The 27,512-nt window shown below is 36.2% G+C and overlaps 1 protein-coding gene across 3 annotated transcripts in view; it reads left to right on the top strand.

Annotated features, from left to right (window-relative positions):
- Khc-73 (Kinesin heavy chain 73) overlaps positions 1-27,512 on the top strand; it is a 208,551-nt gene that overhangs the window by 173,937 nt on the left and 7,102 nt on the right. Inside the window, exons 5-34 of one of the 3 annotated variants that reach the window (XM_089648818.1) lie at positions 1,205-1,452; positions 1,870-2,017; positions 2,581-2,760; positions 3,059-3,176; positions 3,307-3,455; positions 3,959-4,208; positions 5,379-5,522; positions 5,957-6,070; positions 6,729-6,952; positions 7,439-7,621; positions 8,879-9,046; positions 9,222-9,338; positions 11,359-11,599; positions 12,495-12,691; positions 12,797-12,957; positions 13,059-13,269; positions 13,906-14,011; positions 14,095-14,286; positions 14,386-14,530; positions 14,659-14,807; positions 15,069-15,214; positions 18,164-18,338; positions 19,016-19,030; positions 21,930-21,992; positions 22,612-22,784; positions 23,161-23,290; positions 23,397-24,133; positions 24,493-24,676; positions 25,532-25,708; positions 26,153-26,320. In XM_089648818.1, coding sequence (XP_089504944.1) covers positions 1,205-1,452; positions 1,870-2,017; positions 2,581-2,760; positions 3,059-3,176; positions 3,307-3,455; positions 3,959-4,208; positions 5,379-5,522; positions 5,957-6,070; positions 6,729-6,952; positions 7,439-7,621; positions 8,879-9,046; positions 9,222-9,338; positions 11,359-11,599; positions 12,495-12,691; positions 12,797-12,957; positions 13,059-13,269; positions 13,906-14,011; positions 14,095-14,286; positions 14,386-14,530; positions 14,659-14,807; positions 15,069-15,214; positions 18,164-18,338; positions 19,016-19,030; positions 21,930-21,992; positions 22,612-22,784; positions 23,161-23,290; positions 23,397-24,133; positions 24,493-24,676; positions 25,532-25,708; positions 26,153-26,320 — 5,413 coding nt within the window. The remainder of the gene's footprint in view (positions 1-1,204; positions 1,453-1,869; positions 2,018-2,580; positions 2,761-3,058; positions 3,177-3,306; positions 3,456-3,958; positions 4,209-5,378; positions 5,523-5,956; positions 6,071-6,728; positions 6,953-7,438; positions 7,622-8,878; positions 9,047-9,221; positions 9,339-11,358; positions 11,600-12,494; positions 12,692-12,796; positions 12,958-13,058; positions 13,270-13,905; positions 14,012-14,094; positions 14,287-14,385; positions 14,531-14,658; positions 14,808-15,068; positions 15,215-18,163; positions 18,339-19,015; positions 19,031-21,929; positions 21,993-22,611; positions 22,785-23,160; positions 23,291-23,396; positions 24,134-24,492; positions 24,677-25,531; positions 25,709-26,152; positions 26,321-27,512) is intronic. The other 2 variants (XM_089648827.1, XM_089648833.1) reach the window with 2 other exon arrangements.

Genomic DNA, 27,512 nt, shown 5'->3' with positions numbered 1-27,512 from the left:
GGTTTTAAAGTTTTACTGTTTACTATTTGTGAGCAGAGTCGAATATAATTTTTGAATGGTATTAAAGTTTTACTGTTTACCATTTGTGAGCAGAGTCGAATATAATTTTTGAATGGTATTAAAGTTTTACTGTTTACCATTTGTGAGCAGAGTCGAATATAAATTTTGAATGGTATTAAAGTTTTACTGTTTACCATTTGTGAGCAGAGTCGAATATAATTTTTGAATGGTATTGAAGTTTTACTGTTTACCATTTGTGAGCAGTCGAATTTTAGTGTTTTCACGATAATATTGCCTGAATACGATTTAACTAAAATTAGACGCATTGTATTTTTATTTGTCCAATATTGAGAAGTTCCTCATACATTATGCTACTATTTAAATGAGCATCAAAGTATTTTTGTCACCAAATAGTTAAGAGAAACGGCTGCGTGGCCTTCTTCATACAAAACTTAAATTTGGATTTGAGGCCAAAATACTTGACCAAATTGATTGATATTTTTTTAAATCAAAATGTATAGCAAATATCTAGTACGGATATGTGCTGCTTTATTTATGTGGATTTTAAATTTATAAATATGGGCCATTAAAGAATTTCATTTTAAAGATTTTAGGGGCAACTTTGACAATTTTTTGTCAGTGATAATTATCGAAAACATAAAATCGTAAAACATCGTGAAAAATCGATTTATTTATTGGCTTATATTTTATAATTCGAAACACAAATATGTATCTCATACCTTTACTAGATATTTGCTGCACCTTTTGAATAAAAAAAATCAGTTTGGTTGGGTATTTTGGCCTCAAATCCAAATTTAAGTTTTGTATGAAAAAGGTCGCCCAATAATCTAAAGTAATCGGTAACATAAATTTTAAAAAAATGTAAATTTATGAATACCAAATATAATGAATGACGTACATAGTGTACCAATAGCCAATATACCGATGCTATTATTTTTTGTGTGGTACTATCTTCATTTTGGGTCAAGAAGCTGATATCCAGAAGACCCGGAAACTTAATTTTTTTTTGTTGTTATATTCGACTTTTTTATAATGTCCACTTTTGTTGGTAACTTTGACTTTTTTTCTAAACATACTTTTTTGGTAATTTAGACTTTTTTGGTCACTTTGCCTTTTTTTGGTAACGTAGCCTTTTTTGGTAGTTTTGACCTTAATAAAACTGATATAATTCTTGTTATTGCAGGACATAGACAACCTGATGGCGGAGGGCAACAAGTCCCGCACGGTGGCCGCCACCAACATGAACAGCGAGTCGTCGCGATCGCACGCCGTGTTCAGCGTGGTGCTGACGCAGACGCTGACCGACACGCGCTCCGGCGTCAGCGGTGAGAAGGTGTCGCGCATGTCGCTGGTGGACCTGGCAGGCAGCGAGAGGGCTGTCAAGACGGGCGCCGTGGGGGACCGCCTCAAGGAGGGCTCAAACATCAACAAGTGAGTTTCAGTGAAAATAAAAGAAAACACTAAAAATCTGTTTCGCTCTTAATGTATTACAGGCTGGGAACAAAAAGGGGTGCTTTTTAAAACACTAAGGCCTTATTTGAATCTCCATCACTTTTGATGTCACTGAAATTAGAATAATATGTTGATTGTATTGTGATAGGTGGATGGAGAATATACGATGCAAATGCGAATGGTAGCAGAAGTCGGGGATGTCCGAGGAAGACATGGCACGACCAAGTGAATCAGATACTTGAGTCGGGCCATGTCAAGAGTCAGAACAATAGAAGAGTATGTATGAGACGATGTATGAATGTGAATGAGGCAAGGCTGCCTACCCCTGCAGGGAAACGGCGTGATGGTTAGTTAGTTAGTTAGTATTGTGATTTGAACGTATTGTGAGCTTTGCAGATCCCTTACCACTCTCGGGCTTGTGATATCAAAGCTTGCAGACCAGTCCTCTGGAGGCAAGAACCGAGACAGATTTGTTCCTTACCGAGACTCCGTGTTGACCTGGCTCCTGAAGGACAACCTCGGAGGCAACAGCAAAACTGTCATGGTTAGTATTTCACCTTCATATAATCTTATTCCTACATATATATTTTAACTGTTTTATTTAGCATAATTATATAAGTTGTATGGTACGTGAGAGAAATCATCTTGATTAAATATTCTGAACATAATTTTTGATTGCTTATCTGCCAATCAATATTGCACATCTTTGACCATGGTTAAAAATAAAACATGAAGTTTGTCAATTAGTGAATTAATAGTATGGAAAGGTTCAAATCAACGATTCTCATACTTTGTCCCACAACATAATTTTTTTTATTCATAATATTATAAATAAGTTTATAATTAATATTATAAACAAACTGAATAAACATTCAATCAGTGGGTTTGGAAAAAGGCTATGATTCAATTCAAGTCAACAATTCTAATGGTTTTATTTTCCATAGTGTTAATTTTAATCAATGCAAGTGCTGTTCTGATACATAGTTGTTCAGCCTGCAGGGAATAGAATGCCCTGATGGTAGACTACCTTCCGACAGGAGAGGGTACCAGATAAAGAAGAATGTTATTTTGCGGTAGGTTGTAAGGTGATTTAATTTTAATTTTTAGGTCGCAACAGTATCACCTTCTGCAGATAATTACGAAGAAACATTATCCACACTCCGCTATGCCGATCGTGCCAAGAGAATTGTCAACCATGCCGTGGTCAATGAAGATCCAAATGCCAGGATCATCAGGGAACTTAGGCAGGAGGTTGAGGCACTCAAGGAGATGTTGAAGCATGCCACTGTAAGGATATGAAATGCATTTTTTATAGTCCTGCCGCTAATAGCTCCGTTGTAACTTATTTTTCTGTAAATTGTAATAATAATATTTTGATGATTTGTATAGCGTTGTTTTTGCTAAAAATTACCTCAGTGGCTGTTAATATTACACTGCACTGTTGCGTTACTGTTACAATACTGATAGATTATTATTACATGATGGTTACATTGGATGCTAATAATGGTGCTCGCAGCGATATGCCTAAAGAATACATATTATTTTTTGTTTTCTGTTAATTTTAACAAATTTATTTTTTCAATAGGGTTCCCCAGTTGGAGACGATGTAGCTAAAAGGGTAGACATTCACGAAAAGCTTGCCCAAAGTGAAAACCTCATGAAAGAAATGTCACAAACATGGGAAGAAAAACTAGTCAAAACAGGTACGAAATTAACTATATTTCATTAATTTTAAAAACTTTGTGGGTATCTAGGTACTTCTCAAAATCAATACATGAATTCTTTTAAATAGTTGTTTTAATTTTATTTACCAAGTTAATATTTAATTTTCAGAACGTATCCAAAATGAAAGACAGCAGGCTTTGGAGAAAATGGGAATTAGCGTCCAAGCGAGCGGCATCAAAGTAGAGAAAAATAAATATTATTTGGTAAATTTAAATGCCGATCCGTCACTGAATGAACTTCTGGTATACTACTTAAAGGTATTATAACTCAATATAATAATATGAATTTAAATATTTTTATTTTGATATTTGGTATTGAAGTTTTACTATTCACACAAATTACCATGTAAAATGTAGAAATTTTTATTTTTTTAAATTTTATTTGGTTTTACGCCCAGCCGGGCTTTTACATGGGTTTTAAGAACATAATACACAAACTTTTTAAAGTATGAAGTAATGTTAAACTGATAAACTGAATTTTATTACTGTACTCTGTATTTATATCGTCTCTTTAAGTGTTAGCCTGTCGTCCCATAGGTCGGTAAGCAATCGACATTAACCAACTGTTGCAAGCGAACTTTATTTTCTACTCATGGTCTTGCAGCATTCAGTTTACGTCGATTGCTTACCGACCCGTGGGACTACTGACTAATACTTAACACTTGAAGAAAATAGATAATTATAGTAACAAATACAGACTGCAATAACAGAACATCATGGACTGTCAAGAATGGCATACAATTGTAATGACATTATTACAGGAAAGAACGCTAGTCGGTGGGCGCAACAATCCCAACTCTGAAGCTGACATCCAGCTGTCGGGGCTGGGCATCCAGCCGGAGCACTGCCTGGTGCTGATGGAGGAGGGGGGCTTGGTGATGGAGCCCTTCCCGGGGGCGCGCTGCTTCGTCAACGGCTCCCCAGCCACAGAGAGGACCCCGCTCGAACACGGTGACCGCATCCTGTGGGGCAACCATCATTTCTTTAGGGTCAACTGCCCCAAACCTGTCTGTAAGTCTTGGTGCTTTTTAGTCAACAGATATAACTTTTTATATTGCCCTGATGAAGGCATTGTTGTGTCTGAAACTGGTTGGTCATCATCACATCTTTACGCTTCAGGGTGGGGTTTGACCTTTCGCTTTGAGTTTTCAGTCTTTCCTGCCCTGCTACAATCCTCTTCTATGCAGTATATCCATCTCTTCCTCGGTCCACTACTGGGTCGTTTTCACTGGGACACCCACTTCGTAAATGTTTTTAGTACTTGTCATCTTTCAACATGTCCAGCCCATAGCAGTATTGAGACCTACTTAATCTTAAGGTTATCTCATGCTCAGTTAGATTTTCAAGTTCATGGTTCATTTCAACAGGTTGATTTTTTAGTTAGAAAGTGATGTCTGCAAAGTTATTGTTTTGTTTTAGATTGACAATACAATATTGTATTGCTTGAGTGTCCTACATTATAATGGTGTGTGCTTTTGGCTGAGCAGGAAATTAATGTTTGTTTCTTGAAATTTCGCAATCTCAACTGAATCATTGAATGTGTTGCAAAATAGGAAGTATTGAGCGAGTAGTGTGAAAATGAAACAATTCTATATTATATTTGTGCAATAAAATAACTACTTTGTATATATATTTACCTTATTGTTGCTAACTGCCCTGAGGCTGGTATAAGCCATACTGGCAGGCAATAAATATAAAATACAATATAAATTTTGTAAATTAGTGATTCATACAAAATGATATGGTCGTGCCGCTTAAATTTCCATGATAGCTTCTTTTTCTGATGCGCTGTTTATGATAAAGAGGGTAGGTTACAATGGAACTGTCAGCGGAGTGCCGATTAATAGACAATTTCTGTAGCTGCGTTTTGTAAAAAATCACCTGAACTTTTAGTAATTAGATATATTTTTAAATACATAACCCACTTCCCTATATGTGATCGAGCTGAAACTCAGCAGATAGACTCTTTGTCGATGACAATGCATTCTATCAACTTTTGGTGTTAATCACATATGGTGGACATTTACGCATTTCTCTGAAATCGGTCGACATTACAGCAGTTAACATATGAATTAAATGTCGGTTCAACCGTGTTTTCCTTGCGAAGGAGAAGAAGCCGAGGTGCAATCCTCAGTCAAAGCAAATTTTTGCATTTTAAATTTTGGTTGATTTTTTTTCCAGCAAATACATCAGAACCTCAGACACCAGCACAGCAAATAGACTACAACTTTGCCAGAGATGAGATCATGCTGAACGAATTGTCCAATGATCCAATACAGACGGCCATTTCCAGGCTTGAAAAGCAACACGAAGAAGACAAGCAAGGTTAACGACATTTCCATCATGAGCTACTGAGTTATGAATTAAACTGAAAAAATAAGATTAAAAGAAAAATATTTTAAAAACAGAGTGTCCAGCAAATCAGGGTAGTAGCTACTAAGTAGTTCGAGCATTAAACTCAAATATTCACAGTGAATTTATTATGTATTTGTAATGAATATGCTGCGAGGATGTGGAACATCAACAACTCTTTGAATATTTTATGTAACATGTTTAATTATGCAAGTATGGCTTCATCTTTAATCCACTTAGCAGGCCCTTATTGCATTAAACATTCCGATTGAAACACTCCCTCGATAAAGTGCTTTCTCTTTAACAAATTCTCTTGAACAACCTTGGATAATACTACCTTTTTACTATTTTATAATTTTTTGTTAATTTATTATTGAAGTGTGTTTACATAAAAGATATATTTTCAGTTGCTCTGGAAAAACAGCGACAGGATTATGAAAGGCAGTTCCAGCAGCTAAGGAATATTCTATCCCCCTCTACACCGTACGCTCCTTACGCCCAGTATGATCCCCTTCGACTTGGTAACTTTTAATTGTTTTAAATTAAATTGTGTAATTATTATATTATTTTAGATTTTTCTTGTCCAATGGTCTAATAATTTTATGTATTCGGTGTCCCTTCGGTGAGAGCCTTCAGTTTGAATAATTTATTTATTTGTTGATTAGCACATTAAAATCCTTTCATATAAAGGAGAGCTTTTTGCCAGGTTACAATCTCTTCCAACCAACCCCACCAATTTAGTTGTATCAGATTGATATTCGAAATTAGTAAAAGCTTTTTTTTTTACATAAAATTACATAATCTAAATCGAAAATTTTTTTTTAATTTCAATGTTTGATAATTTAAAAAATCTAGAACGATCTTGATGATAATTGACATAAGCTTGAGATATGGAAAGTTATTATTTTATTATTTAAGTATTATTAAAGTGTAATGACTGATTTATTTGTGAATATACATAAAATAATAGTTTTTCCAGTAATTACATTGGTAGTCTCGTAATGTTTTGTTTAATTGTACTACCGTGTTAAACCAAATGCTGATACACACACTTAAGTAAATACTCTGAATTTATTAGTTTTTATAGAACATGTGTGACTGACAAAAAGTGCGTGATTCAATTGCAATGGAGTGAAAGGGTTAAATATATTAAAACCTCATTATTTATATTAATTCTAGGTAAAATAACCCCCTGCACGCCAACCACCCAGATGCGGGTCGAGAAGTGGGCGGCCGAACGTGATGAGACCTTCAAGCGTTCGCTCGGCCAGCTGAAGGCCGACATCCTGAAGGCCAACGCGCTAGTGCAGGAGGCCAACCACCTCGCCGAGGAGATGGTCCGCAACACCAAGTTCAGCGTCACATTGCAGATACCGCCCGCCAATCTCAGTCCCAATAGAAAAGTAGGCTTATCTAGTTGATTGCGTTATAAGTTTCTAATCTTTTCCTAGAAATTATACATATAGGACATCTACAGCAGTGATGCATAACCATTTCAACAGAAGGGCCATTTGTCAATTTTCAAATTTTTCACGAGGTATTATAATATTTGGACGATATGTAGTTGGTCCAAATAAAGTCTCGGTCCTGTAATTTATATTGGACTTTCATATTCAGTATCAATGCTAATGACGCCACCGACTGCAAACTTGAAGAAAGAATGTCCATCTGTACTTAAACCATCACATTGTATGAGATTCTTACACACCTGTTCAGCCTTGTTATAGTTAACTTGACCTTAAGTCTGGTATAACTATACCTATGCCATGGTAATAATTCATGTTTTTCACTGTCTATTCCGACCTTAGGTGTTGAACAATATTTACTAGACAATTATACAAGTAAGGGACTTAATCGTTAATCCTATTTTGAATTTATGTTCTTTTCAGCGTGGAGCTTTTGTTTCCGAGCCTGCCATTCTGGTGAAGCGCATGGGACACGGTGGACAGGTCTGGTCAATGGAGAAGCTGGAGAATAAACTAGTAGACATGCGCGACATGTACGAAGAGGAGAGATGCCGGCAGCAGAGTGACTCTGAGCTGACTGGACTTGAGACAGAGACCCCACAAATGGTAAGCGACTCTTATTAATCTTATCAGTAAATTGAAATTTTAATTTCTAAAGCACTAAAATCTCTCGACCATTGAACTCATCGTGGAATTTGCACAGTTTTTTCTGTCTGGAATTCCTTGAACAATACAACTGCTTTTATCTAGCAATATCATCCGTATGCTTTGAAATATTCATTTAACTGTCAGAAAGGAAGACAAGACCAATATGTTGTCTGTTATTGTTTGAATTGTTAGTAGGTTGGGCTTGAGCTGATAGACTGAAGGTTAGGAGTTTAATTTTTCTAGCATTAAGAGTAAGGAGTAGAACACTTCCTCCTCCGAATTGGTTTGATGGAGGGTTACTTACTTATCAATTTTATACATTTGCACGGTTTGCAATCTGACAGTTAAGTGTGAGGAAAACCAACCCATAGATAGTTCTATCCAGGATTCTTATTTGAGATAGTCCTTTTTGAAGTATCGGTTGGGAAAACATGTCGAAAGCTTTGGCTAAGTTCAAGAATATGTCTAGGCAGGAATCATCTTCATCCAGATGCTAGATAGACCACGCTATAAGCCCGCTATATTTTCGTGACTTGGGCCTATTATAACGTATCGCTCGCCATACATTACTGTTGGTAGTGTATGGTGAGCACTATGCTAAAATAGGCCAAGCCATGATGCATGTAACGTAATGTGTCGCCTACCTTAGTGATATTCTCAGGCAGATCTATGATTCCGGATTCAGTATATACAGTTTTTTTTGGAGCCAAACTATTATAATATAACAAATTATTATTAGCATTAATTACTTGCCTGAAATATCCATACAAATTGAAAATATCTCCCGATTAAAAATAAATGCCCCCAACAGGAATTGAACTCGCACTTTCTGATGAGCTACGTCGGCTTATTCCCAACCCGCGAAATAATTCAATATGTACAAGTACTTCAATCGACAATTACTGCTTATTATATTTTTTTTCATCTGTAAACAACCAAATTTATTTTTGTAGGAAAGGCTTTGTTAGTGCTGAATTCCCCACTAGATGGCGTCGAGATATATTATATCTACATTTGTTTATGAAATATTTTTGACTTGTCAAATATTATTATTTTTTAATGCTTATAATAATTTGTTATCCTTTGTTCTACGCATAAAAACCTTGTCTTATAAACATTAGTTTATCATTAAAAGATAATATTATAATATAAAATATTATGTAGAAGAAGAAATTCGTTTTTGTTGGGTAAAATAAATAAGTTGCATTTTTTTAGGATGAATTGCCCGCCAACAAGGTACTGGATCCGTTCTACGAGTCCCAGGAGAACCATAATCTCATTGGTGTTGCCAATGTCTTCCTGGAGTCATTGTTTCACGACGTCAAACTGGATTACCACACTCCCATTATCAGTCAACAGGGGGAGGTGGCTGGAAGGTTGCAGGTAAAAAATCTACTTAATCAATATCTCACTCATTCCTTGAGATATACTCCACAGAATCACCCACTCAATTTTGTATGTTGCGTACCATTGACACACTGTCTCCAATGAGTTTGGCTAATACATAATTATGATGAAATGGCATAAATTTCTGACATAATATTTTATTTTATTTCAGGTGGAACTATCTCGTGTAGCAGGAGCATTCCCACAGGACAGGATTTGTGAGGCAGCCTCAGAAAGTTCTCGAGACTCTCGCTACGATGATGATACGTCAGATTCTTCTGCCCAGCAGGTTCTTCATTATTTTCTTTGGAAAATTGTATTTGTACATCTATCAAATTTGAATTTAATAACCTGTATTGTGGCTTAAATTATTTTCAATAACAAAAATCTCAATATTTAAACAAATGAATTTATTTGGATGGCAAAAGGTTACTCTCGTTACTCTTTTTTTGGTTCACAGTTAATTTCATAGTACATATTTTATATGACAGATTAACATTTTGAGGGTTTTAGCATGGTCTAGATCAGGGGTCTCCAAACTACGGCCCGCGGGCCGTGTCCGGCCCGCCAGTGTCATTCATCCGGCCCGCGACATCTTATGACCATTTTCATCAATCAGGCCCGCGACAACTAATGGCTAAGAGCTTACTAAGAAGGGGCGAATTCACCGCGAATTTTTTCGTGCGAATATATATATGCTCATTGGCGAGGTACTGGGCACCAATACATTGCGTCCACAAGTATCGCGCGAAAAATACGGGCGCAAATCGTGTGTAGTTCGCCAGACTTACGTCCAGTTTACGCGGGAACTGCAGAGCGAGTACACGTATCAAGGGAAATGGAGCGGCAAAATTGTGACAAGGAATGGTTTCAAATGCTCGCGCGTTTCACGCTCCTTCTGGATGCAATATACGCGCGAAACGATACGTGGCAAAATCGCCCCCTGGTCTTATTGTTTTAATTGTGATTGTGATAAGGTGGATAAAAAACTCAGAATGATAGTATCTTGGTTTATTTACATGCTAGGCAAAGCTTAGTGATAAGTATAATACGCAGAATACGCTTGTTCACTCCTTGCTTATCTACGGAATTTTAGGTTGGGGAGGTTCTTACAAAAACAATCTAAACTCAGTAAAAGTTTCACAAAGAACCATAATTAAAGTAATCCTTAAAAAAATCTACCTTCTCAACAGAATCACTATTTAAATTATTTCCAGTACCAAATGTCGATGACATATTTAAGCAAGCAGAAATATGATCCCTGAAAATTTTATTCTCCACTTTTTACTTTTACCCCCCCCCCCCCCGTGGACGAAAATACGGGTGTCTAGAAATTAAAACAGTTTTGGCCCTCCGAACTCACTGGAGTAGTCAATGTGGCCCTCCGGCTGAAAAGTTTGGAGACCCCTGGTCTAGATAGATCTCTCAGGCTCAGGGGTTAAATAATTTTTCTAGTGTGTACAATTATTAACTCTTGGGAGGATGCACTGAGAACGTATTATTAAATATACTAATTTCGGTTGTTGGTGAATGCATGGGTAATGTGAAATATTACTGCAGAATGGGTATCGTTCTAATTCAATTAATTTTCAAACTTGGAACTGAAATTCAGCAATTCCCTCATTTTTCCAAAAAAGAAATTTCTTCACTCATTCGAATGAGGATCGGACATTGTTCCGTTCCTTCCCACCTTTTTAAAATTCACGTCCTTGACTCCCCAGATTGTACATTCTGTGGTCTAGAAGTGGGAACTTTAGATCACATATTTTTTGGTTGTCCCTCTTTAAACAAATATCCTCTCTTCTATCAAGCCTTATCTAAAATTGCCTCCCCTCCATTCAACATCTCATCTCTTCTAAGTCTGAACTCGACTCCAATTTTCATTATAATTTTGAAATTTGCCTATTTAAATAAAATTAATATTTAAATTCACCTTTCATTTCTCAATAATTTTAAATGATGGCGAAGAACACCCTTGAAGGGTGAAAGCCAGAAATAATGGAAAAAAAAAAAAAAAAAAATTGATAATAAGTACTTATTATCAGTTATCATTTTATGTACACTCGGTGTCACAAAAATTGCAACTACTGCAAAATCTTATGAAATCTCTTGAAAAAACCCATAAACATCACACTGTCCCAGTGATCCTGCGGAAAATATTTTTTTTATAACTACTTTCTGCTTCACAGATCCTACAATTAATTATTTTTACGGGTCTGCGTTAATAAGGTAATTGTATTCAAAAGGTGAGTCAATTAAATTCTATTGTCAGCAGTAGAATTTTTAATAATAATTGCATTGTCTTGCAGGTGACTTGCCGCGTGGTCATAAAGCAGGCATCCAGTCTGCCACCATCGCTGTCCCACTTTGTATTCTGCCAATACTCCTTCTGGGGTGGCTCGGACCCGATGGTGGTGCCCCCAGTGGTCAATGCGGACGCCCCTCCCGTGCCCACTTCCCCCCGCCATGCGCAACACCAGACCTTCATGTTTGACCACTCCAAGGACTTTACCATTCCTATCACCGAGGAGTTTTTGGAACACTGCTCAGGTAAGAAAACTTCTTGGTAATGGTTATAAATTGAGATTGCTAGAAGTTGCTTCATCAAGTTGAATCACTGAGGAGTTTTTGGAACACTGCTCAGGTAAGAAAACTTCTTGTTAAAGGTTACAAATTGAAATTGCTAGAAGTTGCTTCATCAAGTTGAATCACTGAGGAGTTTTTGGAACACTGTTCGGGTAAGAAAACTTCTCGGTAAAGAAACAAATTGAGATGGCTATAATTTGCTGCTTTACCGCGGGTTGCACGTGTAGCTGTCTGAAAAATATCAGTTGTGTGCCCAAGCTAGTGGCGTCGCCTGTTGCTAATGTGACTGTCTAAATAAAAACCAGATTTATGAATATTTTTGTACTAAACGCCTATAAAAATATAACTCATGAAAATGACAATTCAACACACCTTTAAAAAGTGATATAAAGTCATGAAAAGTGATTAAACAAAAACTAGGTTAAATAGGTTACGCAGGTAAGGTTTATTATTTTTTTTTTTGCTTTTAATTAAAAACGTTAACTTTATAGCACTTTTTAAAGGTGTTTTGAATTGTCAATGTGTTGCGTTATCATGGAACCCACAAAAAGGACTGGGGTGCTTGATGTAATGTATAAATTAATTTTATTACATGACAGTCAGGATAAAAGGGTTGCATAACTCGCAATGCCTTCAATAATTACAAGGAATGAATATTTTTTTCTAAAGCCCTGGTGACAAAAATTTGAAATAAGAATGATCTATTTAATTGAAACGTTGTATTTTTTGAAATTTAAGAAAAGAATGGTCAGACTTTTGGATTACAAAACATGTCCACATCGCATTTATTGTGTTATCGCAGCGCATCGCAGTTATTCTATGGATAAGAGTGTGAAGAAGTAGTCTAACTTTATTTCAGAGGGTGCACTGTCCATCGAGGTGTGGGGCCATCGTTCAGCCGGCTTCAGCCGTCTCCGTCCCGGCTGGGAAGTGGAGCAGCGTCAACTGGCCAAGGCCCGGGGTCTGGCCGACCGGTGGGCGGAGCTCACACGTAAGATCCAACTATGGGTGCAGATTCAGGAGCTGAATGACAAGGGAGAATATGCTCCCGTTGAGGTAAAGGATTATTTTTAACTTAAACCTGTCCCAAAAATTACTAAATTAGCCTTTTCACATACATATATCACTCACCATTTACTTATTCCGCCCTTTGCTTTTCAGGTGATACAAAAACCAGACATGACAACTGGCGGGGTGTACCAGCTACGTCAGGGCCAGCAAAGGAGGCTCTCCGTGCGAGTCAGGCCCGTGCACAACTCCGGGACTCTGCCCATCATCTGCCAGCATATTGTCAGTGTGGAGGTGGGCAGTGTTTGCGCCAGGTAAGGCTCTCACCTACAATAAATTAGCCTTGATAATTCTGTGCTCCTGGTAAAGGACAGTGGGGATGGGAAATAATATATTTTTTAATTTTCATGTCCAGATCCCGTCTTCAAAAACCTCTGGATTCCTATCAAGAGGAAGACCTGGTAATTCTCCGTGAGAAGTGGAGCAAGGCTCTGACCCGGCGCCGGGAGTACCTGGACTCACAAATTCAGCGCATCATCAACAAGGCTGACAAGTCAGAGAGGGACATTGAGAGGGAACAGTCATTGGTGGATCAGTGGGTGTCACTCACTGAGGAGAGAAATGCGGTAAGCCTTCATTTCATTCTACGTACATTTAATATAGAGACTCAGGCATTTTTCAATTATTTCAACAATAAGAGCAAATTATTTTACACAAAATCAGTGCAAAATGGAAAACTGGTGACTGAAACGTGGAAAAAAGTTATTGCGTCAAACCCAAGTATCACGTATTTTAAAGTAATCGCCACTTTGATAATGATGTTTGCTAATGCATATGCCTGTGTTGAAATACTGTCCAGTTACATCAGTTGATGCTTGGCCGCAGTGTCAGTTAATCCTCGTTGACAACAGGCAAATATTATAATATCTATAATTTTTTTTTGAACAGATTGTTTCTAACTGTGTCTTATTCTAGGACAACAAAGAAAAGTAGAGCTGAAAGCGTTCTTGCTTTATTTTATGGTTTTTGAAAGTATATTATTCCATTCCTTAGTACATAACAATTCATAAGTAATGTGCTTGTGTGTCCTAGGTTTTGGTACCTAGTCCCGGAAGTCCAATCCCCGGAGCACCTGCTGCCTGGAACCCTCCTGCACGAATGGAATAATATACTTTCAAAACCTTCAAATAAAGGTTTTGAAAGTATATTATTCCATTCCTTAGTACATAACAATTCATAAGTAATGTGCTTGTGTGTCCTAGGTTTTGGTACCTAGTCCCGGAAGTCCAATCCCCGGAGCACCTGCTGCCTGGAACCCTCCTGCAGGAATGGAACAACACATTCCAGTTCTGTTCTTGGATCTCAATGGTAAATAAATCATTTAATATTCCAAAGTCTTCAATAATCCTTTTGATTGCTTTTACAATCATTATTGATTATTTTGTTTTTAGCTGATGACATGTCTACTCACCCCAGCGGCGAAGATGTAACAGTGGCAGGATTCAATTCCATCCTGCCCAAAGAGCACGGGCACAAATTCTTTGAGCTGCAGATTGTACAACACCTAGAGAAGGATATTTGCGCTATTGCTAGCTGGGATTCCTCCATACACGACAGCCAATATCTCAACAGGGTCACTGAAGGCAAGGAACCTTTATACTTTAATAAATAAGATTTTAATCATTTTTGTTTTTATTAAACATTTCCTTATTTGAATTGATTTTGTTTTGTTGATTTTCCAGCCAGTGAACGCGTGTACTTGATCCTTAAAACTACGGTCAGACTTTCCCACCCGGCGCCCATGGATCTTGTTCTGAGGAAACGTCTTGGCCTTAACATATACAAGAGGCAAAGCTTGACCGATCGCATTAGGAAAAGCATTGCGAGGTGAGCAAACAGAATAAAATAACTCTTTCATGATGACTTCTGGAACAGAGCTGTGAGCTCCTTGGCTCTGGATCCAGATGCTTCCATTTGCAGTACATAATGTATTCATTTTCCTTCTCTGTGTGCAGAACCGATACACCGATGCAGTCCGGAGTGACTTATGAAGTGGTGTCCAATATTCCCAAAGCCTCAGAGGAGCTGGAAGACAGGGAGAGTCTGGCGCAGATCGCCGCCAGCGGAGAGGAATCTAGCACCTTGGATGGGGAAACATACATCGGTTAGTAAACCATTTCCAAACATAATTTGATACATAATTACACACATTAACAATAAATATTTTTTAAATTTCATTTTATGTAATCAATAATATAAGTTACAGATTTCTTCTTTTACTCTACATAACTTTAACCATTTACGTGGAAAAGATTATCATTTTATAGTTTTGCTTTTAGTTTAGAAGTAGAAATTTTGCACCAATGAAAATGATAATTCCTTGTTACACCTTACTGATTGTTTGTTGTTGTGGCCCATTGAACAGAGAAGTACACGCGAGGAGTGAGTGCGGTGGAAAGCATCCTGACCCTGGACCGCCTCCGCCAGAGCGTGGCTGTCAAGGAATTGCAGCAGGCACAGGGGCAGACCATCACCATGAGGAAGACCGCCTCCGTGCCCAACTTCTCTCAGGCAAGTCACGTGACATTTCACTTCGCTTTCCTGCCTCCTTCAATAAAACCTTTTGTAGTCTTAGCTCGAAATATGAAAGTGCTAAAGTTAGTGATTTTTTATGTGATTAATTCACAAGTCCCAACCACCCGAAGCCATTTAAACAAAATATTATAGTATATTTGCGGCACGTCCCAGAGTGGAAGATACTCTCAATATCGCCCTGGTGAAAGACCACTGAACTGAATAGCCTGGAACTTCCTAAATTTCCTCAAACCCATCTCTTTCCATTCCCTACTTCCTTGAACCTCACAACCTACCCCAATCTGATGCCATAGTTCCACTGGATCTGGAAAGTGGGACTCTTGTGTTGTATTCACACCAAAAAATAAAAAAATGTCTGTGGGACAATGGTAACCTCAATTGCAATTGCAAGAATGTAATGACAACTTAACACCTTTTTGGTATTCTCCAATCCCTTCTTTATCTGCTGTGAAAATTACCTATGTAGGTGTACACAGACGGAGGAACAGGCAAAAGTTTTAACACTAGTTATAAGTGTAATAATTTAAGAATACCTTTGTAATAAATAATATGTTTACACAAATCATTAATTTTTACCAGTGGAACTTGCTTCCTTGATATTAATTTAATATTATTTTTAAATACTTTTTTTTTTCGCATTTAAAAAAACTTTGACCGCGTTTTACCAAAACTACAATTTTTATCATCAGTTGTTATTGCATCCAGCTTCTCGAGTAAAGGAAATAAGCGAGGTTGAAGGGCTGCAAAGCTGAAGGAGACGGGGAAGAGGAAATTTGGAAAGTACCTGGCTATTAAAATGTTGTCACCAAGTTTGACATTTGAAGCAACTTTTCAATTATGAATGGTAGATCACCACTCTGACTATGCATAACAAACAAAAGAGGACACTAAAATCTATGAAATAAAATTGTACGTAGCGTTATCAGATAATATAAATAATTATTGAAACTTTTTACACAAGGGTATTTTCGCCAAAGTTTGTATGTACATGTTTTTATCCCCTTTTATTACTATCTATTCCATTACTTTAACGTTTTATTTTTAAATTTCCACACCAGATTACTAGAATTTGGGATTTTTCTTCAGTGTAAAAATTCTAGGACCAACTGCTATAACATGTACTTCTTATTGCCCAGAATACTAATGTAGGGTTATAATGTGGATTCTTCAGTGAACATTTTCAATTTATCATTCAACTAGCCGACGTGAACCTGGCATTGCTGGGGGCTAGGAGATAGACATATGCCATCGCGGACTTTTCAGTAGACCTTTTTAAAATATACAGTTCCGAAGTACATTGTTTTGATGTATCTCATAAAGTTTAGCCAGCGTTAGCAATGTAAGCATCCGAAAATATATTTTTTACAACATGATCACAAAACATCGACTTTTCTCTACTTTCTACAAATATAATATGCATGTATTGTATACATAAACCTTCCGGAAGAAATTCTCAAATTGATAGTGAAAACCCTATCAAAATCCGTTGCACAGTTTAGAAGAACTAAGCGTACAAACAGACAGACGCGAATAGCGACTTTATACTATTTATAGATAAATATAAAAGATTGTTGCTGGGGCAGTTCAGATGAAAAAAAAATTATTTTAAATAACTGTTTATTAGTAATGTAATTTTATATACGTTTCTGTATAAAAGCGCCCTAAAAAGGGTATTAAAATATTAATAAATTCAGTCACGGAATGGAACTAACATATTCTACACCAGAGAGGTAAAAGATGATTTTTTTCAATATTGGTTGAAATTTGCATAAAAAAACCACCAAATTTATCTTACACACCTAAAATTAATTACAAAATCAGACTTTGTTTCATTGAATGTAGAAATGGGAAATTGTGAAAACATGCTACCTTTTAATTTAAATAATTAATTAAAAATATAAGTCAGGTTCAACAGTTGTATTTCACGTAAAGTAAATTAATAATTTTCGAATATTCCTTTACGTAACTCTGAAAAAGCCAATCAAAATCATGGGACATGCTAAAAATGCAATGTACAAACTTTGTGAAAATGCCCATTAATAAAAAAGTTTATTCTTTTAAGTTTTGGAATGGTAAAGCACTCAGTTTCTAAAGTGAAGCTTTTGATGTAATGTGTGTATGATATCACACCGTATTATTTATTATTGTTGTTTGGGTGGCTTGTTTGTGTGCCAAGTCTTGTGAAATGCTTGGCTAATAATAAAATACAATTCCTGGACATGCAGGCCTTGGATTCGGCTAGTAGAACTGGTGGTGTAAGTACTGATGTATGAAAAACTTTTCAAATTGTATTTTTATTGTTACCACTTTCATGTTATCGTATTAGTCAATTCCTTTCCTTTCTGATATCACTTTTTAGCATGTTTAAATGATGTTTATTCATGTGTTTGTATCATTTTCATAAACTAGAAAGTTCCCGATATAAAAACATTTTATAAACTTCATCAACTAAGTCATTCAGAAATCACAGATGAAACATTGCAAAAATATTTCATTTCAAATCCACTACCAATAGATGATAATTCGCTTTACCTTTTTGGAGAATCATAATTTCACTTACTGAGCTTATCAAAATAAATATTTTATATTATATTATGTAATTTCCAAATCATTAAGACAGCTTCTGCTTAATTTTTCCATGTTTTTATATGTATTACTGTTTTAATGCATGTCCTGGCTATATAAATTTCTAATTAAATATTCCATTAAAATTATAATAATTCATCATTTGAAACACTCGCCCAAATGTGATGATCAGCTAATCATTTATTTTCTTCTCCATTCCAATGTTTTATTTTTCATATATGTATTTGTTTTGTGTTGTAGAAATCAAGTTGAATTTATTGGTTTTGTAAGGTGTGGGCAAGCATGCGTCTCAATGCATTTCACAAACATATTAATAGGAGAAGTTGTTTATGTTTACAGATAATGCGTTTTGATGCGTCGTTGGAATCCCTAATTGGTTTGGGCCGCTCGGAGAGTGTGACGGACCTGAACAACGAGCTGCTGTCGGCGTCTGGCAGGTCCGCCGCCCTGCGCGGCCGCCACTCCTTCGGGGGCGAGGGAGATGTGGCCGCTCCTTCTAAACCATTTGGACTTGGTAAGTCGCATGACACACATTTTTGGCTTAAATTAACACTTGTCATTGTGTTTGATGAACTCCTTATGATCGACTCGGAGACGGCACACCGTTGCCTTCTTTGACCTGTTTTCAAGTTATCGACCTTTGTTCCTTCCCACGGAGAGCTTGGTTTTCTCATCCCATCTCGATAGCGATATGCAACTGCTAGAGTTCCAGTTAAATGTAATCTTGCGACGTAACCGAAGAGGAGTGGACTGTTCGGTGATCATTCTGTTTCCATGGAGCTATCATGCTTGCAGTCTTAATAATTTCTCAAAGTTTTCCAATATTTTTTTCTTGTCAGCGCTTAAAGCTTTCTGTAGATTTACTTTTCCACTTGTCAGTGAGTTGATGGTGTATGTAATGTTTTTTCCACATTTTTTCTATTGTTGTCTTTATAATACATATCCCGGTACCCCTAGCCACATTAGTTCCACCTTCTGCAGCGTTATTTTTGTGTTTGAGAGAGACTGCACTCCGTCACTTGTACACTGGAATTAAACTTTACTGTTACTAAATTACTTTAAATAGCTGATCTTCAGAGTAACAGTTGTATGATTTTATCAAATACAGATAAAATGATTTGTTGACATCCCCACAATAGTTCCCCGCTTTGACTAATTTGTGTTTTAATATTTCATTTGTGCAACCTTCAGGCTCCATTCTCTCAGGTAAAAGTAAAACCATGGAGATCTAAAGAAATAGCTCTGCATTATTAAGCCAATATGAAGATCTTAGTCAATAATGTCATCCATGTTGATTGCAATTTATGTATTTGTGACAGTTATTGTAAGCTCATATTCTATGAACAATGGCAGATATGAAAATATTTCACTGCCATCATACTAATATCACAGGTACTAATTATTCTGAAAAGATGTGACGGTCAAAAGTTCTAACTCTTAATGAATACTCTAACTACTTGTCCTAAGAAATGTTAAAATATTAAATTTGGAAACAAAGCACAGTTTTTAGTAACTGAACCTTAGATAATTTGCCATGTTTTGTTCAAACTAGCTGTTCAAACTTAGGTTTCATACTATTGTACTCCATAGCCTCGAATAATTATTGTTAAGATGATTAGAACATATCATATTTTTATCAATAATAACATCTGTGATCTGAGCTTTGTAGATTGTAATATGTATAAATATAATTTGCTACTTGATAGAAATCTGCATGCTGTACCAATTTTTACTTAGTATATTTGTATCTTAATTTTTCTAAAAGTATGAAGCTAGTTGCCGCATTCACATACTCAATAATGTAAGCATTAAAATTGTCCACCAAAATTTAAGTGTTGTTCATGTCCACCCTTTTGTAATATGTAATACGAAGAAGATTAAAATTGTTGTATTTAAAAAAAAAAAACATAAAACGGAATGTAATAATGATTGAATAGTATTTATGTTTTCTAGATAGTCAATGTTTAAGTTTCTGGTGTTAGGTGTCCTTTACTTTACCTATCTTGTAAAAACATGTTTTATGCTTTGGACCACAACATTAATCTTAGGTGATATTGTTTCGAACACGGGCTTTTGGAATGATTAGCCAAGATCTTATTTTCCACTCTATTTCCTGCTTTAAATTAAACATGACGGAAGATGACCACGACCAAAAATATTGATCAATTGGCACAAATTGATATGACATTTGTTTTGATATACAGGATAAATTATAACTAATATGTATTAGAATCTTTACAATTACACAAAAATAACTTGGCTCCTATTACTTGAATGATTTACTAATAAGCTAATAATCCCCATTTTAATTCTTTAACAAATATACCTATACCTACCTACATACATTATTATTATTATTATTACATAGGTACTATATACATATTTTTATTTTCTTACACTGTGAATAGTCAAAGGTACAAAGGATTTTTGCCAAAGTTTGTACATTGCGTTTTTGTCATGTCCCACGATTTCGATTGGTTTTTTAATAGTTATGTATAGTAGAATATTGGAAAGTTATATATTTTTAACATGCTATTTAATTCATTTACTTTACACAGTCGGTTAAATACAACTGTCTTAACTGCGTATATTTTTAATTAATTATCTAGATCAAACGTGTGTTTTTACCGTCTCCCATTTCTGCGAATTCAATTAAACGAAGTCTGATTTCGTATTTAATTTAAATTTAGCTGTGGTGTCTTAAATAACTTGCATAATATATTTTTTGAACATATACAATTTTTACAAAAAAATTAGACCAACATTGCAAAAAATTTAATTTAACACATTTGGTAAAGATTCCTTTAACACCATTTTTGACACCCTTTTTAGGGGCTTTTACATAGGAATAGCTTATAAAATTAGGTACAGTTATTTTGCTTTTAAACTTTTTTTTTCAACCTAACAGAAATGCCCCAGCAACAATCTTTTTTTATTTATTAAGTCATAAATTGAAGATGTCCAATGAAGAATCCACATTATTAATTAATCAATTAGTGTTCTGGGCAATGAGGAGTACATATTATGGTAGTTAATCCCAGAATTTCTGCACTGAAAAAAATCCCGACTTCTAGTAATCTTGTATTGGTGGAAACTTATAAAGTAAAATGTAAAAGTAACGGAACGGAAAATATAAAAATATGTACAAATTTAGGCGAAAATGCCCAAACACTAAAGGAAATGAAGGTCATGCGCATGTCTGTAGCAAAATTTAAACATAGTTTTATGAAATTGGCAATACAAAACTACTGACATGGATGTCATAAATGTTGTAGAATATTATATTGGTTGTATTATGAAACCTATTGGCAAAAAAAAAAACTAGGAATCTCATATTCTACTAGCATTTATGCATGGCCTGAATTCGATAAAGGAGATTGCTCTGTGGCATCCTCTTTAATCATAGTTAAACCTAATGGTGCCTTCTGTTACACCATATAATTGTTCTAAGTCTCATTATAATTATATATTCACAAAGTAAATGCGCTTTTGAGTAGGCTAATACATATTTCACTTTTCCATCCAATCTTTTGTTACTTGACAAACATGAAATTCAGAATTTATTATAAATTATGCAGGGTGTCCGGGGGTAAAGTGCTCTAACTTCGGGGGGTGATTCTACATGATAGTACAAGTAAAAAAGATCAAAAACCCTTTTCGGAATTCCAACGTTTTAAGGTAATTTTTAGTAAAAAGAAAGTTGAATTGTTTGTATGGGAAAATAAATATTCTTCTATGAAACAATATTTTTTTATGGGTTAATAAACATTGGAATTTCGAAAAAGTCACTAACCTTTTTTACCTTTACCATCGTGTAGAATCACCTCCAACTTCGGGAGGACAACACTGGACACCTTTATTTAAACCTAACGTAAGCAGCATTTTGCCAGTTGAAAAAATGAAAGTGCATTTATTTTTGGTAAAATTGGCTATTTTCTCAGATGATACTTTGTAGCTGAATTTATTTTGCGTCTGAAAAGAGACAGTTGAATTTAATCCGCTTGTTTGAAAAACATTTTCTCAGAAGGTAGCCTCAAATCAAAGTCACCTGTTGTGTGATGGATTATAAACTAACCATAATGTTAATTTCTTACCAAACATGCAGCCAGGCCCACTTTCTTGAATCTGAACCTGAACCTCAATTCCTTGAGAATGCAACAGCCCAAGTGTACGTTATTTTACCAAGTTCCATTTACATGTTTTAGTATTAGCATTGTATTATTCAGGTATATTCATTGTATTATTCAGGTATATTCATTGTATTATTATTCCCTAAATGACATTATATCAGATTTTATCACAAGTCAACATTTTGAATTGAACTATGGTAATCCCAAAAACAGTTCTCTTGTGCCAAATCTAATGTTGATAATGCTTTTTGAAAGCAAGTTTAAAGCTAATGGAGGACTTAGCCAGCCGAGGAATTGAATGTGCGTCACCCAAACGCGATGCCAACTCAGCTACTGACCGGTTAGAAGGGCTCTTCTAAGCATTTGGCAAACTTGATAACTCAACATTTTAAATATACGTAGCTCAATTTGAAGCAGTCGATATGATTGTTATTTTTATAATAAAAAATATGTGTGTTTGTAAAGTCCTTTGGAACTTACTGAAATGTCATTTGTTACCTTGAATGTTTATGTTGAATGTTGAGAGCTCCCTCGTAATCTCTTGTTTGTTAAATGTTTAATTAATGGAAAAAGGGAGACATCACAATGTAGCTATCTGCTGTATGCCTTTAGACCATGTGGGAATGGCGATATATCACGTCAATTGTATGATTCCAGCATCTCCAGCCAGCGGCAAGTTGGGCATGCGCATGACCACGCTCCACGAGGAGCCGGGCAGCATGTCGGGGGTGGGGGCCGGTGGTCCCACAAACAAAAGGAGGGCGCGGGGGGAGGATCATGACAAGGAGGATACTCACTCTGATCCTGAGAACGACCATGTTGGCACAAAGGTATAATAAATGTTCTCAATTCATTTATTAAACAGATGTATATTTACTGAGTTTCAAATTAACCCTGGTGCTTGGCAGCAAGGCATGGAACTGACAGATGAAAGACAAAAGTCTTGTGCATACTGTAGAGATGCTCATTGGCATATAATAAAAATATTATGCAATCAAATTACAAATGAGCGACACAATTAATTGAATTAAATACTTGAGTCAAGAGTCCTAATAACTGAAAAGTATCACCAAAGAGAACGTAGCAAGGAGTGTCTAGCAAATCAGAAACCCCTTTGGAGAAGTGGTCTTTTAGTAAGTTATATAAGGTACTCATTTATTTTATTTAAATAATGATGGATTATAGTTTAAAATCTTTTGTTTTCAGCCTATTGTAAAGACTCGTGGGACCTCTCGGGGCTCTCTGCCGGCGTCTCGCACCCTGGACTCCTTGCATGAGCTCGCCACTGATCGTGGTCCCACCAAAAACTCTCCGTCCATTTCGTCCAGTGGATATGGTAAATATTTTTCATCCACTAACTCTTATGTTAATTAAAAATATGCACAAAAAAATATTCACATTGCTGTAATGATGATGCTAATCCATTGTTACTTTTCTTGCAGGATCTCAAGCAGTTTCCTCCACAAACTTAACAAGTGATGATACTCTTTCAATAAGGAGTATGAGCGTCGACGAGACTCCAGATTACGACGGTCGAAATCAAGCTCCCAACGACCAGCAGTTTTACAAGTCTAAGAATTCCATCTCCGGAATAAAGAGCGACATTGCAGACCTGAAAAACGACATGAGCGATCTGAAAAATGAAATAAACGATTGTAAAAATGACTTGAACGATCCTTTCCAGTCGATAATACGACCAGCAGCTAAAACTCCCGTGCTGACTCCAGGATCACGAAATAGAATCAACCCTTTTTTGAATGAGTGCATCGATGAAGGGTTATTTCAAAATAATTACGTCCAACAGAATACGAAAAGTGAAAATTCAAAAAACTTAATCAACAATAATGATAAATTTCTGCAGCAAGTAGCGGAATTAAAATTTGAAAACAAGTCAGACACATGGGTAGAACCTCTTGGATGCTTGCCTGTTCAGAGCCAAATTATCACTTCCTCTAGTCAAACTAAAATCAATTTGGGAGTTACGGCCGAGAAAGAAGTGCAGCCAGTGACAAATGGTCAAACTTTGGGATACGACGATGACGCCGTCACTTCTGACCAGTCCAATCCCGAGGGGACCAGTGAATCCAAGAACGACGGCTCTTCAGTGGGATCCGGAGGTGGCTACGATTCCCCGTATGAGGGTACATCAGTTGTAAGGACACAGCTGCCTCCTGGAAAGGTAAAATACGACTCGAGCACCGTTGATTTAGCATTTTTCCATGATAATATGAATATCAGTTTTTATGTCTCGCTAAAAACTCTGGACGTTCTTTGGTATAATGGAATTTGCACAGCTATTTCTGTCTTGATTTTCTTGGTCAATGCAAATATTTTCAGCATGTAACATCATTTCCATTGTGAGTTATGGAACTTTGAATTACCCTAGTAACTGTCAAAAATAATATTTTTGTTTTTTATTTTTAAAATTGTTTCACTTTAAAAAAAAAATGTATAATCTCAGTAAAGGTGACTGGTGACTACAAGTTGTATTAAATTTTGGTTGTTTTGAAGAACTCATGTTGATTATGTTATTTGAAGGTGGTTCGACGACGAAAGGCCCCTGGTTCATCGAAGACCGTCTCGGCTAATAACAGAGCCTCTTTCCCTATGGCCAGGCCGCGGACCAGTGATTCCAAGGTAGCTCAGAAATTAGAACAGCAGATGACACATCTCAACATCAATAATGATGGAGAATATTCTTCTCTGGAGAGGCTTGCTGATGGTGAGTGTCATCTTATATATTTTTTTAAATATATTCTTAGATCTTTCTGTAGACTGCCTATTAAGTTCTTGTCCTTAAGGATACTGTTAAAAAATTATTTCTCTAAATATAACTAGCTCTTCTTGGGAAACAACTTATGGTTGATTATTTATTATTTTTATAAATATATAGATACACCATCTGGTAAGACAGTACAATTTACAAAAACATAGTTTTGCAAAAAACAAGTAAGTTATTACGAATATAGAATCAGTTAGTGAAAATTTAGCTTCGGCGATCGAGAATTTAAACAGAGCATTAATTTTATCTAGTCCGAGTTATCAACCAGATTTTTTGTGAGATTCTCTTATCTGAGAAAATGTTGTGTGTACTCATAATTTTTGCAGTAAACTTAAATAAAATAAGTATTTTGGATAGAAAATTGACTGGTTATGTTTTTCTAGGAACTGCGATTGGGGTGTTTCAACAACAATTTACATTGGACACTGTTACAAATAATCAACGATCAGTGTAATTTAGAATTTTTCACATTTTCATAATAGGTGTCTGTTAACCGCTTTTGATTGAACCACCAATTGAAATTTTGATAACCTAACTGCTTGAAGTCTTGATCAACGGCTGATCAATCAACTGAACATACACTTTAACAACCCGATGACGGGTCTGGCAGAATCATTCAATTGTCAAAAATTCAAAAAGGCAGTGTTCGTCGATTTGTGGTGACAAATGTCATATATGACAGTCTTTGAAACACCCCAACCTTATCCTAATTCTCTAATCTTAACATTGAAACGTAATGTGATTTTTTATTACACTCTAAAATTGTTTTCTAGTAGATGCCCTTATGTATTTCAGAGGATATCTCAGAGATGAGCAGCTCCCGCTCGGAGGTGTGGGACGTGCCCGAGTGGCTGGTACTCGGCGAGAGCGTGCACATCCGGCTGACGAGCAGCACGGGCGTGGTGGCCTACCTGGGTCCCGCGCACTTCGCCCCCGGCACCTGGGTGGGCGTTGAACTGGACACACCCACTGGTGAGGCCATATCACCTTCATTAACCTCCACCAAGAGGGCAACAGAGGTTACCTGCACCAGAAGGAGTGAAGATATAACCTTGCCACATCCAAGATAACCTTCCCACACCCAAGATAACCTTTCCTTACCCAAGATAACTTTCCCACACCCATGATAACCTTCCAAAACCAAGATACCTTGGGGTAAACATCCCAAACTCAAGATAACCTTCCCATACCCAAGATAATCTCCCCACACCCATGAAAACTTCTCCAAACCCAAGAAAAGCTTCCCACACCTAAGATAACCTTCCCATACCCAAGAAAACCTCTCCACACTCTCTTGTATCCAAATGGCAACTTTCGTTATGATTGCCACATTACACAATTTGACAGCACAATTATACAATTTCAAATATTTAAGTAACTTACTGAATGTCCCAATTAAAATGAATATTTTCTTAGGCAAGAACGACGGCACCGTCCAAGGCGAGCGCTACTTCTCGTGCAAGCCGCGCCACGGCCTGTTTGTGCGTCCCGACAAGCTGGCGCAGGACCGGCGCGGCCGTGCCCTTCGCCAGCAGCGTCCCCTGGCCCCTGAGCCCACCGGCATGAAGAGGGCCACCAGCCGAGGTCAGTCTTATTATGAACTGTAGATCATATTATATCATAATATACATTTCCACAACAAAACAGAACATAAAGAAAAGTGAATAAAAAAACGTAAAACAACTTACTAAACCTATCCTTATCTAAACTAACCTAACCTAATCTAACCTAACCTATCTTATTATTTTATCATGTTCTGTTTTGTCACTGTTCTGTTTTATCCGGTTACCATCATCTTGCACGTCTGTTGTAATTGGTGGAAATTTCATCAACTCGTATCTTCATTGTCTTGTGCTGAGAAGTATTTCTATACATTTTGTTTTAGAAGAGTTTGATTCTGTAATTTACACTTGTTTTTAATATTTCGCTACCAGTTTCATATACATTACAAAATTAAAATCTTCTAAAACAAAATGTCTAGAAACTGTAGCATAGTTAATGCTGAAGAAATGCAAAAAAAAGTATTTCTGTCCCTGTTCTCTATCTTAATAAATAATTTTACTCAATTCACTAGCTTTGTCATGTCACCAAATATTAAACGTACTTGATAATATATTGTTTATTCCAAACATGTTGAGATTGGTGAGCCGCAAAGCTAATTAAATTTTGGGCCATGTTCACAGGACCTGGCAGAACAACTAACTGCTAGTAACCAAAATAAATAGAAAATTCAAAACTTTCAACCACTTCCTCTAGACTTGCAAAGCTTTCAGTACTAGTCGAATGGTTTTTTAAGACCGCGTTCGGCAGCTCTTTAACCTGTGGCGAACCAGAACAGAAAATCCTCAGAATACACTCGATTGCCGGTTGAAAATATGCAGAGCCGCGTGAAAATTACCTTGGTGAGTTTTGCTCAAATATCAGACTAAAAACCACGATTTTATTTCAATTGTTTTCTGTTTACCTGATATGTATTATTAAAATATATTTCATATTTATATCCTAACAGATTTCTCCAAAATAGCGAGCTTTATCTAAAAAAACAAACCCCATTTGGAGACAACTCTTGTCATACAAATATATAAACTGGTTTTATTATTTCTACATAAACATGAATACATACTCTACACGAAAAACAACAATCAAAATGAGTTTTTTAAAGAAATAATAATCTTTATACTACTTTGAAAACTCAAATATTTTTATTTTTGCGATGCCATTTTATGAAAATGAATTTTGACATTCGTAGACAATTTATTTTGTAAGCTGTCATCAA

Source organism: Hesperophylax consimilis, chromosome 3, assembly GCF_061612785.1.
Source record: "Hesperophylax consimilis isolate HC1 chromosome 3, BYU_Hcon_1.0, whole genome shotgun sequence".
Taxonomy (NCBI): Eukaryota; Metazoa; Arthropoda; class Insecta; order Trichoptera; family Limnephilidae; genus Hesperophylax; species Hesperophylax consimilis.
The sequence above is the reverse complement of the archived record's forward strand: the minus strand, read 5'-3'. Positions and strand labels throughout refer to the sequence as shown.